The sequence below is a fragment of the Amblyraja radiata genome, chromosome 17 (assembly GCF_010909765.2).
Source record: "Amblyraja radiata isolate CabotCenter1 chromosome 17, sAmbRad1.1.pri, whole genome shotgun sequence".
Lineage (NCBI taxonomy): Eukaryota > Metazoa > Chordata > Chondrichthyes > Rajiformes > Rajidae > Amblyraja > Amblyraja radiata.
In genome coordinates this window covers 23,333,283-23,348,176 of record NC_045972.1, presented here as the reverse complement: position 1 = coordinate 23,348,176, position 14,894 = coordinate 23,333,283, and the positions used below count along the sequence as shown (strand labels likewise).

The following is a 14,894-nucleotide window of genomic DNA, read 5'->3' as shown; positions in this document are numbered from 1 at the left end:
TAAGTTCAAAGGCAGAAAGATTTCTAGATGATGAGGAGTCCAGGGTGCGAACCAGAGGGAACTTACAACTACGACTTACTGGATGGAAGAGTAAACAAAAAAGCACACACAAACGTTCGATGAACTTTTGTAACTTTGTCGGTGACAAAACGTGGCGACACTTGTGTACTGCCTAGATGAGTTCTGCTACATGATTTTATGCAAAGGGTTGTATGCAAAACAAAGCATTTAATTGTGCCTCGGTATATGTGACAATAGAATATCATTGAATCACGCCTCTACTGCCTTAGAAGGATAAGGAGGTTCGACATGTCCCCAACAACTCTCACCAACTTCTACAGATCCACCGTAGAAAGCATTTTATCTGGATGCACCACAGTGTGGTTTGGGAACAGCTCTATCCAAGACCACAAGAAATTGCAGAGTTGTGGACTCGACACAGATCATCACACAAACCAACCTCCCTACCATTGACTCCATCTACACTCACACTGCCTCGGCAAGACCACCAGCATAGTCAAGGACGTGTCTTATACCCCAGTCACTACCTCTTCTCCCCTCTACTGTCAAACGCACACTTCCAGATTCAGGGACACTTTCTACCTTTTATCTATACACCGTGGATGGCTCGATTGTAATGTACAGTCTTTCTGCTGACTGTTTAGCACGCAACAAAAGGTTTTCACTGCACCTCGGTGCTCATGACAATAAACTAAACTGAACTCGAGAAGTCACACAAGCGTATCCCTGCTCCTGATTCTTATTTTAAGACTCATTTGTGAAGGAACAAGGCAATCCAAAGAGTGGACGCAGACAACTCTGAAGGGAGGGGGAAGGCTATAGGCGAATGCTACTTACTTATGTCCGGATTCGTGAGCAATGGTAAAGGCGAGGCCCAATCCCGTGTCCTCGTTGATGGTACAACTGCGATACTTACTGCACATGCCACTGATCGGAGCAAAGCCTGCAACAAAAAAATATCCGAGTTATGTTAGCCTTGCCCTCACAGAAAAGACAACACATCGCATACTTCCAGCTAGAGTCAGCTATCCCAGCAGGGTGTCCTATCACCAACTTGAGAGTGGTCCTGACCTACCTACCTCATCGGATGGAGATTCTCGGCCTATCTTATTTTAGACTTTAGAGATACAGCACAGAAACGCGCCCTTCGGCCCACCGCTAGCACTATCCTACACACTAGGGACAATTTACAATTATACCAAAGCCAATTTACCTACAAAACTACGTTATTGGAGTGTGGGAGGAAACTGCAGCACCCGGAGAAAACCCAAGAAGTCATTGGGAAAACATACAAACTCATTAAGACAGCACCTGCAGTCATGATCAAACCAAGGTCTCTGGAGCTGTGAGGCAGCAACTCTACCGTTGTGCCACTGTGCCGCACCTTATTAGTTTAGTTTATTAGATTGTTATCGTCATATGCAGCGAGGTGTAGTTTTTTTGGATTGATGCTGTCCAGTCATCAAAACGCTTACACATGATTACAATCAATCTGTCCACACTGTACAGATACAGGATAAGGGACATTTAGTGCTCGATAAAGTCCAGTGAAGTTCAATACAAGATAGACCGAGGGTCTCCAATGAGGTCGTTGGTGGGTCAAGACCGCTCTCGAGCTGGTGAGAGGACTGCACAGATGCCTGACAATGGCTGGAAATAAAATTCTAGAATTATGTTTTCCCAACAGTTTGCCCAGTCTTTCAAAAATGGGATGATTGGAAATGACATAAAGATTGTGATAGGAAGGCCCGATCTTTAATCACACTTTACTGGACTATTTCGCAATAAACATTATTCCCTTTATCCTGTTTCTGTACACTTGATATGACTTGATTGTAATCATGTATAGTATTTGGGCTGACTGGATAGCATGCAACAAAAAAGCTTTTCACTGTACCTCGTTACACGTGACAATAATAAACTAAACAATGAAACCATACTAAACAGTATGGTGGAGCTTCATCTGGAGGGTGGGTCCTGCCCCATTGAGTTTCCTGTTTCTCCACAGCCACACTTCCTGACTTCCCGATGAACAACCCCTAGCAACCCGAATGATGTCAAAGCTGGGGCAGGGACCCGAGATATCAGACCTGCAGCTAAACACTCAACTAAGAGTGTCTGGGGAGCTTTCAATCAGGCCGACATAGCAAAGGTGACACCATGTGAGATATAGCCTGTGACTAAACGACATTGATTCAGTCTGCCTCACCCGCCCCTGTTTAGACAACCTTTCTCTCTGTGTTTTAACTGAGAGCGGCTCCCGCTTGTTCGCGGGTAAGAAAGTCGAGCTCTACCAAAGACTTTGCAATTATTTGCGATTGATACATTGCTGAATTATAACAGAGAAATATTAAAGCAGAGATCTTTGCAAATGTTCTGCTGGAACTTACAGAACCACCCGGCAGTATTCAGCGACATGTAATATTATCTTAATATTTATCCCTCCATTAACATTAGATTATTTGACCACTTTTAGTTTAGTATAGTTTAGTTTAGAGATACAGCTTGGAAACAGGCCCTTCAGCACACCGAGTCCACGCCGACCAGCGATCACTAGTTCTATCCAACATACTAGGGACAATTTGCAGAAGCCAATTGACCTACTAATCTTTAGGATATGGGGGGAAACCGGAGCACCCAGAGAAAACCCGCGCGGTCATGGGGGAGAACGTACAAATTCCATATAGACAGCACCCATAGTCAGGATCGAACCCGGGCTCTCTTGCGCTGTACCGAGAAAAAACATCGCAAGAAGGGGGAACCTGAGTTCAAAACTCAGAGAAGACTACCCCCTACCAATAAAGTGAATCTGGCCAATTCATTTATACGGTAATATGAGAGTCCAAGTCATGAGTTTTGTGATTTAGTTTAGGGAGTGAAAGATGGAACAGTAAAGTAAATGAGGTTATTAGTAGTCAATGGGTTGCATGCATACTGAAGTAGCCCACGCATTAATGAAGGTTAGGTTGTACTAAATGTTTTTAGAGTCTTTTGTTCGACACATCAGTTGATGACCTATAGAGGTAATAGGGTCAACATTTTTTAAAAGTGTTACTGATTCACCGAGTTGCATGATCCTTTTCCTGACCTGATCTACAAGCTCAATTCATAGTGTGATCTTCTTCTCTTTCTGTTAAAGAGTCATAGAGCCATACAGCGTGGAAATTGCTTCAGTCCAACTGGCCAACATGTCCCAGCTCTTGTGTAATAGGCTTGAAGATCAGAATAGAACCTGTGGGCTCTGTGTGCTGGGTTTGACGGGCTGAATGGCCTTGGTCTGTTCCCGAGAATCTGACTAAAAAGGCCAATGACCCCCCATTCATTTCCGATAAACTCCATGGCCTCCTCCTGTTTTAGGTTCGATGGGCAAAATGGCCTCCTCATGTACAGTGTTTGCCTGCTTTAAAACAATGACAGTCTCTTGCAAGGCACCTCATTATTGAAGGGTAATTTGGGACACACAGCATGTAAAGTGCTAGATAAAGGAGACTACATATCTTTTCATTCTCCTCCTGCATATAGGATTGGCAAGCATTTAATTTGTCAATGAAGACACATAGCAAGAGAAAGTCTAGTTTCTACCAAGTGCCTAATTTCCACATACTCTGACTTATGAAGAAGAATGTGTTTTTATTTTATCTAACTTGAGATCTAACTCCTCATTGCTGTTGAGCAGAGGTGTTGGAGTAACTCGGCGTGGACTCAGTGGGCATAAGGATCTGAACTAAACTAAACCTCACCATCTTCCCCGGGCAATTCAGTGCCCTCCTCAGTAAGAGTTTATTGCCTTTCATCACAGTGAGGAATGTGGGGGAGCCACTGTGGTGGATGTTTATTTTAACTTTTATGTAGTTGTGTGTCTTGGTGCTTTTTTCTGGTATGACTGTATGGTAAATCAAATTTCACAGTATCTTAAATGGTACACGTGACAATAAAGGACCATTGAACCATTGAAGTTGGGTGAGGGGGCTTGCCCAAATGGGCAAGTTGAGCCGAAGGGTCTCTTTCCGTGCTGTATCTCTCTGTCATGCTCTATGAATCCCTTTGTTGGCTTACCCAAGGTGTCACAGGGCTCGTTCTTCCAGGAGCAGATGTCCAACCCTGTAAGCAGCACGGCATGGTCGTGCCTCTTGCCATTCTTCCCCACCAACCTCGATTGCCACTGGCAGAAGCTGTTGAGCGACTGGTCTGCGTGGTGGCTGATCACTAACCCCGGCTGGAAGAAGAAACCAACACGGCCCAAATTTTTTTTTCACAATTAGTTCTGCGACTGCAGCGAAATGAGACTCCAGCGTAGACACAAGGAACTGCAGATGCTGAAAACCCGAGCAAAAAAACACACCTGCCGTATGTTGTCCCTTGGGGTCATGGATAGGGGACGTTTCGAGTCGGGCCTCTTATTCGTACTTAGTTTAGTTTAGTGATACAGAGCGGAAACAGGCCCTTCGGCCCACCAAGTCCACACCGACCATCAATCCCCGTACACTAACACTATCTTACACACTCGGGACAATTTTGCAATTTAACCAAAGTCAATTAACCTACAAATCTGCAGGTCTTTGGAGTGTGGGAGGAAATCGGAGCACTGGGAGAAAACCCACGCAGTCACAGGGAGAACGTACAAACTCAGTACAGACAGCACCTGTAGTCAGGATCGAACCCGGGTCGCTGGCGCTGTAAGGCAACCACTTTACCGCTGCACTTCTGTGCCGCCCAACTGATAGGCAAAGTTTCTGGTCAGGACCCTTCTTCAGACCGAAATCATCGCCTGTCCATGTCCTCCAGTCATGCTGCCTGACCCACTGAGTTACTCCAGGACTGTTTGTGTGTGTTTTTGCTGATGAGACTTCACTCAATTGAAGAAACTGCAGCAAGATGGGGCTATATGTCCCTTCATGCATGTTTCACCATCCACGATGTTCTTTCTATCCTCCAACTTTCACCTATTCACCATGGTATAATTAACCAATACCAAAATATGAACCCACGGCTTTAACGTGAAGGGGCATAGTTTAAAGGAGATGTGCAGGGCAAACTTTTTCACAAAGAGGGTGGTGAGTGCGTGGAAAGTGCTACCAGGTTTGGTGGTAGAGGCAGATACGATAGTGCCATTTACAAGACTTTTGGATAGGCATGTGGATATACAGGCAAAGGAGGAATATATGTAGGCAGATAAGAGCAGGTTTTGGCATTTTGTTCAGCTTAGATAGAGTGAACCAAAGGGCCGGTTCCTGTGCTGTAGTGTTCTAAGTCCATAAGTTATAGGAGCAGAATTAGGTCATTCGGCCCGTCAAGTCTACTGCCATACAATCGTGGCTGATCTATCTTCCCTTCTCAATCCTATTTTACTTCGGAGTCACGTGAGTGACTACGTGAAGAACCCGCCAGGACGCATGCGTGTCATATCGCTTCACGCATTGCGAAACGACAGGCTGGGTGGAGCGTTCCCCCGCAGCGGTAAATTTGAAACCGAAACCGCAGGTGAGTGAATTACTCTGCGGTCGTTTTTTGTTTCCCGCGCTGTTTTTTACAGGGGGGAAACTGGACAAAAATAGAGTCCACAAGGGCTGCGTCTAAAGCTGGCTGGGGAGGACCGCGGAGTTGCGGGCAGCCAGCAGCAGCTGAAGGCACCAGCATCACCGTGAGTGGGATCAGCTGTGCCCGACTTAGCACCCGCGCCGGCCAGATCAACACCACGGCCGGGCGGGAAGGCTACACAGAACAGAGCTGTTGACTCTGACAAGTCGAAACGGCAAGCGGGGGGAGCATTCCCCTGCAGCGGCAAGTTTTAAAAACCAAGACCGACAGGTAAGGGAATTACTGCGGTCGTGTTTTGTTTCCCGTGTCTGTTTCTTACAGGGGGAAACTATGGACAAGAGTCCACAAGGGCTGCACTGGCTGGGAAGAACCGTGGAGTTGCGGGCAGCCAGCAGCAGCTAAAGGCACCAGCATCACCGTGAGTGGGATCAGCTGTGCCCGACTTGGCACCTGCACCGGCCAGATCAACACCACGGCCGGGCGGGAAGACTACACAAAACAGAGCCGTTGACTCTGACAAGTCAAAACGGCAGGCGGGGGGAGAGTATTGGCTGACAAATCGGACTGTAAAGGAATGCCGCGGGGACCAGCGTTACTGGGGCCAAATGGAGCGGCTTATGGAGCAGATGCTCCACTGTGACAGACTGGGAGATGGAGTCTAGTCACAATGGGTATATAATACACCCATGGCAGCACCTTATCAGGGCTGCACAGTGCATCTCCCTCGACAGAGGGGAGTACTGGGAGCCAATTCTGGGCTGGCTCTGAAGAGGGGTTTTGCTGAAAAGACTGAAAAGACAATCAGTGTGCAGGGGGTGCAAGAACAAGGAAACTTCCTGGAAAAGGAGTCCAAGTTTGTACATCTAAAACAACTACAGGAACATGGCTGCAATAGACACTACTGCCAAATATTTGGCACCGGTAAATGGGTATCCCTCAAAATTTCCCACGGTGAACAGTTACATCTGAAAACATATTGGAACGGGAGTCAGAAGCCAGGATGTTTAGCTAACAACAGCAAGACGCTGTGGCATTATTCTGCAATACGGAGTACGAGATTAATAGTCTCAGGAGAACGCCATCCGCCCAGCTTTAAACCCTAAGTTTGCAGAGCTGTGCAGACCTGGAGGGATTAAACCACCAATATTACTACTTGGGGGCAACCTGTCAAAACAGGTAAAAGAGCTCGATAAGGAGGCCAATACCCTGGGGCTCATAAAGGCAGCAACAGGCAGGATCTCCTACACACGCAACAGCACCTCCATGCACCCACCAGCAGGCAAGACACACAGAAGCTGGTGAAAGCTCAAAGGCCGGGCTACAGGACAGAGGTCTTTTTAGGCCATGGCCCAGACCGGCCTTCGTGGAAGACGTGCAACCCCAAATCCCAAATTCAAACTCTGACGCCACAACCTCTACGGCGACTGCACAGGAAGAATCAAACTTTCCACTGGTCACCATGGAAGTAGGGGGGTCTGGTCTCTTCCAAAAAACAGGAAGTGTAAATAACACAAATTGGTGTGTAGATTATATTTTTTTTTTTGGGAGGCATGGAGTGCAATAACTACGAACACTTATTTTCTACCTAGTATTCAGGGATATACTAAGAAAAACTGGACGCGCATGCTGAACTAGAGAGGCTAGATGCTAGGGAATCATGGGAAAATCCCAACACAACTCTTTGGAATTCGTGTCAATGTCTTTACGAAAAACAAAAAGATGTGGTTGCCTATCATTCAGGTCTGACAAAACTGAATACATTTGTGCAGTAAATTCATTCGAAATGGAAACCTTTGTTACTGCCAAACAATTGATTCCATAGGCTACTTTATGGATTGCATCCATTAAAAGATGCTTACTATTCGGTGCCTATGCAGAAGGATTATAGACGTTATTAATTCTAAGCTAACACCTTCCACCACTAAGGACTACTTGGGGTTCACCTTTGACTTAGTCCACATGTGAGTAACTTATCAAAGGAAGGTACAGACTTAACTGAGGCATGCAACAACCTCATTGACATCAGTAAACCACCTATTGGACTGGTAGCAAGGGTAATTGGCAATACTGTGGCCTTTCCAGCCACACTGTTTGACTTTTGTATTACCAATAATTACAAGGGCAAAGGTATAAGCACTTAAAATCAATACTGGTCAGTGTATAGACCAATGAGGCTACCAATCTAAGCAATCACGGAATTACAATGGTGGGGAAAATATTGGGCATTGTTCAAGCCCTATCATTGTCAGCAACCATTCAGTGATGCTACAAACTGATGCCAGTGTTCATGGTTGGCGTGTTACTAACCCCATCTCTAGTTGTGGATATAGATGGGATGCACAAGAAGCATCATTGCTTCAGATACATGTCATAAACTACTTGGAAATGTTGGGTGCGTTCTATGGACTAAAATCATACTGTTCAGAAATGCATCACCTGCATGTTAGACTACAGATTGATAACACCACCATGGTGACATATACTAACTACATGGGTGGAATCAAATCGGTATCATGTGATAATCCGGCTAACACAATTTGGCAATGGTGTATTCAGGAAAACATTTGAATATCAGCTAGTTACCTACCAGGTAACCTCAAATTCAGTGGCAGACACCAGGTCACGCAAATTCAATGACAAACATCGAATGGATGTTGGACCGCAAAGTGTTTGCTGATATTGTAGCATGATATGAAACACCAGAGATTGATCTATTTTCATCTCGGCTTAATCACCAGTTGCCTATCTGTGTTTCTTGGGAATCAGACTGGGGCATCAGCGATGGATGCCTTCTCGCTGCATTGGGGGGATATTGTTCTTTCTATGCATTCCCTCCTTTCTGCCTCATCAGTTGGGTATTACGCAAAATACAACTAAACACGGCTCTCCGTTCCGAAATAACCAGATTGTTGGTTCAACCCTTAACGGGCGGGAAAATCATCCCTACCATAATAGGACAAATGTGTTGGTTAGCAGAATCTTAAATAACCATTTCCGGACCTGGGACTAACGAACCGAACAATTAACATATTACAGCGGCTCACAGACAGTCCACGAAGAAACAATATCGGGTCTATATCAGGAAATGGGAGATATTGTTCTAGGAACAACATCACTACTGTACGACGAACATAACTTCTGTTCTGAAATTCCTGGCTAGCCTCCACTATGATGAGGAGCTCAGTCACCATCAAGAATGCCTATCGTTCCATCCCTCGCCCTCACTTCGGTAAGTCCGACCATACCGCGGTGCTGCTTCTTCCTGCCTACAAGCAGCAATTAAAGAGCGCACCCCCAGAAGTGAGGACAGCACAGAGCTGGTCGGGGGGGGGGGGGGGGGGGGGGGGCAGAAGAACAACTCCAGGACTGTTTGGAGTCTGTAGACTGGGCAATGTTCAAGGACTCGGCAACGGACTTGAACGAATATGCCACAGTCGTTACAGACTTCATAAAGAAATGTGTGGAGGACTGCATCCCTACAAAAACCTTCCGAGTGTTTCCCAATCAGAAACCTTGGATGAACTTTGAGATCCGCACTCTCCTGAAGTCCAGACACAGGGCATTCACATCCAACGATACAGTGGCCTACATGAAGACCAGATACGACCTTGGTAAGGCCATCAATAAGGCCAAAAGGGACTTCTGCTCCAAACTGGAGGACGAGACAGATGTTCGGCAGCTGTGGCAGGGTCTGAATGCAATCACCTCCTACAAGGCAAAACCAGGAGGCAGCTCGAATGCCGGTGTAGCATCACTCCCTGACGAGCTCAATGCGTTTTACGCACGCTTTGACAGGGAGAATACTGATGTGCCTTCCCGATCCCCCATTCGCTGTGATGGCATTTCAGACTCAGTCACAGAGGCCGATGTCAGGAAATCCTTCAGAGGGGTGAACCCCCGAAAAGCACCTGGACCTGATGGTATACCCGGTCGTGTTCTAAAAACCTGTGCGGACCAACTGGCGGGAGTTTTTACGGACATTTTCAACCTCTCACTTCTGAGGTCTGAGGTCCCCACCTGCTTTAAAAGGGCATCAATTATGCCGGTGCCCAAGAAGAGTAAGGTGACCTGCCTCAATGACTATCGACCAGTGGCACTAACGCCGGTGGTGATGAAGTGCTTTGAGAGGTTGATCATGGAGCAAATCAACTCCTACATCGACAAAAACCTGGACCCACTGCAGTTCGCATACCGCCACAACAGATCAACGGTGGATGCGATCTCGCTGGCCCTCCACACCGCACTGGACCACTTGGACAACAAAAACTCATATGTCAGGCTGTTATTCATTGATTACAGCTCGGCATTTAACACAATCATCCCCTCCAAACTGGTTACCAAACTCGCAGAACTGGGTCTCTGCGCATCCCTCTGCAACTGGATCCTCGACTTCCTCGTCCACAGACCACAGTCTGTTCGTATTGGTGGAAATGTGTCAGCCTCAATAACAATCAGCACGGGAGCACCTCAGGGCTGCGTGCTCAGCCCCCTGCTGTACTCACTCTATACCCATGACTGCGTAGCGAACCACAGTGCGAACTCCATCATCAAGTTCGCTGACGACACCACTATTGTGGGGCGTATCACTGATGGGGATGAGTCAGAGTACAGAAGAGAGATCGAGCAACTGTCCATATGGTGCCAGCGCAATAACCTGGCCCTGAACACCAGCAAAACCAAGGAACTGATTGTGGACTTTGGAAGGAGTAGGAGGGGGACCCACAGCCCCATTTATATCAACGGGTCGATGGTTGAAAGGGTCAAGAACTTCAAATTCCTGGGGGTGCACATCTCTGAAGATCTTTCCTGGTCCGAGAACACTAACGCAATTATCAAAAAAGCTCATCAGCGCCTCTACTTCCTGAGAAGATTACGGAGAGTCGGATTGTCAAGGAAGACTCTCTCTAACTTCTACAGGTGCACAGTCGAGAGCATGCTGACCGGTTGCATCGTGGCTTGGTTCGGAAATTTGAGCGCCCTGGAGAGGAAAAGACTACAAAAAGTAGTAAACACTGCCCAGTCCATCATCGGCTCTGACCTTCCTTCCATCGAGGGGATTTATCGCAGTCGCTGCCTCAAAAAGGCTGGCAGTATCATAAAAGACCAACACCATCCTGGCCACACACTCATCTCCCTGCTACCTTCAGGTAGAAGGTACAGGAGCCTGAAGACTGCAACAACCAGGTTCAGGAATAGCTACTTCCCCTCAGCCATCAGGCTATTAAACCTGGCTCGGACAAAACTCTGATTATTAGCAACCACTTTCTGTTATTTGCACTGCCAGTTTATTTATTCATGTGTGTATATATTTATATCATGGTATATGGACACATTTATCTGTTTTGTAGTAAATGCCTACTATTTTCTGTGTGCTTAAGCAAAGCAAGAATTTCATTGTCCTATACAGGGACACATGACAATAAACTCACTTGAATTTGAACTTGAGTTTAGTGCCACAAACTGCGCCAGAAGTGCCTTTTCAGTATTCTGGGGCAAGGATCAGAGCGTCATTCTGTCGGGTTTCACCCCCTAGTGACTAAACTCATGAGGGGAATTTTAATATTATCCCCAAGGACTAAGTATTCCCTTATATGGTATATGAGTATAGTCCTAACATTACTGAGGAATTGGTCACCAGCTACAGCTCTGTCCCTGCATAGACTTGAACATGACATGGTCATGCTTATGGCATTGGTCTCAGCACATAGAATTCAGTCTTTACATAAAACAAGGCTGGATAGTAATAACAGAACAGACCGGGATCGTCAGGCCTCATATAGAGTTCAGTGCATACCCGATAGATGATTGCCTATGCATTATGAGACATTTGTTCATATACATAGAGAACTCTAAACAGCACAGAGGCAATGAGATGGCTGAAACAGGTTTACGGCTGTTGGGATGGATACTAACATATTCAAATCTTATTCCACCAGGGCTGCAGCTACATCGGCAGCTATGGAGCTGGACGTACCGATGGACCAATTCCTGGAGACAGCAGGATGGTCAAGGGAAAAAACGTTCCAACAATTCTACCATAAACCAGTGGTTAAACCTGGAACTTTTGCAGAATCAATTTTAAGTTCTGTAATATGATTTCACCCCATGAAATAGGGGCTATATATTTGTTGTTAATAAATTTATCATGGATTTTCAATGTCGGATTCATGTTTAAACATGTTAACACAATTTCTCCCTTAGTCAATTAAGGCAGATGTGATGCATGGACTCGTTTCCACGGCATGAAATCACAGAGCTTTGAACTCTTCACGTAGTCACTCACGTGACTCCGAAGTAAAATAGTAAGATTAAACGAGAACTTACCAGTTCGAAGTTTGATCGTTATTTTATGAGGAGTAACGTTGAGGGATTACGTGCCCTCCGCTCCCACCCTTGATCATAAAGTTCAACTGGTATCCTCTTCTCTAATCTTACTATGTTCAGCCATTACTGTTATCTGTGATTTCACACCGCTGCTTTGAAGAATGACACGCATGCGTCCTGGCGGGTTCTTCACATAATCACTCAACTTTACTCCTCATAAAATAACGATCAAACTTCGAACTGGTAAGTTCTCGTTTAATCTTACTATTCTCCAGCCTTATCCCCATAACAGCTGACACCCTGTACTAATCACGACTCTGTCAATCTTCGCATTAAAATATCCATTGATGACCTCCACAGCCTTCTGTGACAATGAATTCTGCAGATTCCGCACCCTCTGATTAAAAAAATTCCTCCTCATTTTTTTCTAAAGGTACATCCTTTTATTCTGAGGCTATGACCTCTAGCCCCAGACTCTCCCACTAGCAGAAACACTCTCTCAACATCAACTCCATCCAGGCCTTTCGGTAAGTTTCAATGAGGTCCCCCCATCATCCTTTTAAACTCCAAGCGAGTACAGGCACATTGCCGTCAAACGCTCATCATACTTCAGCCCAATCATTCCTCGAATCATTCTTGTAAACCTCCTCTGGACCCTCTCCAAGGCCAGCACATCCCTCCTCAAATATGGGGCCCCAAATTGCTCACAATACTCCAAATGCAGTCTGACCAGTGCCTTATAATGCATCAGCATTACAACCCTGTCTTTATATTCCAGTTATGTCAAACTTTCACCGTTTCTTGTTTAACTTGGCCAGTTTGGAACGTTTCATTTTCCATCATCCTATGCTCAGACTGTGGCCCTCCTCCATGGTTGGTGATCACCTCAAACATCGTTAGTGCCCAGTTTAGCAAAGTCCTTTCACATATACGGGTGATTCTTCAGTAAGTGTCTACTTTTAAGTTCCTGGAAACCCGAAAATAAAACTTACATTTTTACAACTTTGAATGTTGTTTCACATAGATGAACATCTCTACTGTGGGAAAAATATGTTTGACGCAATCTTTTAGAGAACTTAATTTTTTTTCCTCTTCTCTTCCTCTTCCTATCGCATTTAGTCATATCTGACATAGTTATGATGCAAAATATAACTGATTTAAGAATATAAAATCAGATTTTTTTTGCAGTCCTTCAAATTATAGAGTATCTTCCTCAAATAAACTGCCAAAAAAAAAACTTTTTTAGTCTCTCATTGATTTTAAACCTTCATAACAGTTTACTGCCGAAAAAAAGTGGTGATTTTCAGCAAGAATAGTGACTTTTCACCAACTTCCTCTAAAACAATATTAACTTCAGATGAATAGGCAAAAGCATACTGTTCATTTATCAACTACAATTGATAATTATGGTCATTGTTGTATTATTTTACACATTATGAGCATAAAATACTCATGTGATGGATATGACGCTGCATGGTGGAGGTGACCAAGTTTGGGGGAGTCACGTGATGGAGATGACGAAAACTATCTTTAGGCTAGGGTCCGGGCTAGGGCTGGGGCTGGGTTTGGAGCTGGGATTAGGTTTGGGGCTGGGGCTAGGGTTAGGGCTGGAGGGTTAGGGCTAGGGTTGTGGCTAGGGTTAGGGTTGGGGCTAGGGTTAGGGTTGGGGCGAGGGTTGGGGCTGGGACTAGGGTTACTTACCCCAGATCTCCAGCTCCAGCAGCTCTAGCTCCATCTCCAGCTCCAGCCGGACACAAAGCCGTCGCAGCCGGGACATCGGGTCACGGGAAGATGCGACGGCTTTGTGTCCGGCTGCAGCTGGAGCTGGATGGAGATCGGGGGTTAAGTTGCGGAAGCGGCCATGATGGGAATGGTGGTCCAAGCCTTTAGCCCAGGATGGCCTCGCCGGAAGGCCATACTGGCCATATTGTTTCCCGAATGGCACATGGCACGATTTGTTCTCCAGAACAAATCAAAAAAGAATGATTTAAAAAAAAATTCTTAGAGTTCCGCACCATTCGGGAATGGCGCTGAATGAAGGTACGTACCCGCTATGCAGCAAAAAGCGGAGTTTTCACACGCTTCGCGTCGCGCGAATCAGGAGAAATTCACAAGGTAGGGGACTTTTGAATTCTACGGTCTTTTAAGGTCGGAAGTTTGTGTCTATTCAATTTATAGCCATGTGAGACGGCTCAACGAAGGTGCGTGACGGTAATAGCATTGATGTACACCATTCTCAGCATGTCCGACAGTATTATTAGTCAAGGTCATAAGGTCATAAGTGATAGAAGTAGAATTAGGCCATTCGGCCCATCAAGTCTACTCCAACATTCAATCGTGGATGATCTATCTCTCCCTCCTAACCCCAATCATCGGGAGGAGGAATTTTTGAAATAAACGGTAAGATTTATAATTTTATCAAGAATAGAGGAATTTTTTTAAGGGGGATAAATATTTTAATTATTAATACCTACCATTTAAAAGTATTTTCATTTCAGATAGACCCCCCATTAAATAAATATGGCGACTTGAAATTTCACAAGTAACCATCGGTTTTCAGGGGGGTGGGCATCGAACAATGGGAAAAAATGTTAAAAATAACACTATTTATTTAAGGTTTAATCTTTATTTAATAGAATTATGTTTATTAACAATGTAGAAAAAGAAAAAAATGTGATAGAATTACGGATTTGCCTTATATACAGCATCAAAGTAGCGGGACACCAAAGTAGATACTTACTGAAGAATCACCCTTACATCGGACAGTGGGAACATGGAAACAACTTACTGGATCGTGTTCCATGAGCAACAGGCTCACAACCATGATCTTGATGTCACTTCCGATCGTTCCATCTTTGAAAAGACTCGACACCTGTTGGGAAAACATAATTTGGGAATTAAAATGGAATCAGAGGCAGGGACCAAGACGGTTTCTTCCCAGCTGTTATCAGGCAACTCAACCATCCTCTCTCCAACTAGAGAGTGGTCCTGGCCTCTCATCCACCTTATTG

The 14,894-nt window shown here is 45.3% G+C and overlaps 1 protein-coding gene across 2 annotated transcripts in view; it reads right to left on the bottom strand.

Moving 5' to 3' along the window:
- adamts18 (ADAM metallopeptidase with thrombospondin type 1 motif 18) overlaps nucleotides 1–14,894 on the bottom strand; it is a 175,649-nt gene that overhangs the window by 71,150 nt on the left and 89,605 nt on the right. For both annotated transcript variants that reach the window (XM_033035863.1, XM_033035864.1), the window contains 3 exons: nucleotides 14,672–14,755; nucleotides 4,078–4,237; nucleotides 859–964 (listed from right to left, as the gene is read on the bottom strand). In XM_033035863.1, coding sequence (XP_032891754.1) covers nucleotides 859–964; nucleotides 4,078–4,237; nucleotides 14,672–14,755 — 350 coding nt within the window. The remainder of the gene's footprint in view (nucleotides 1–858; nucleotides 965–4,077; nucleotides 4,238–14,671; nucleotides 14,756–14,894) is intronic.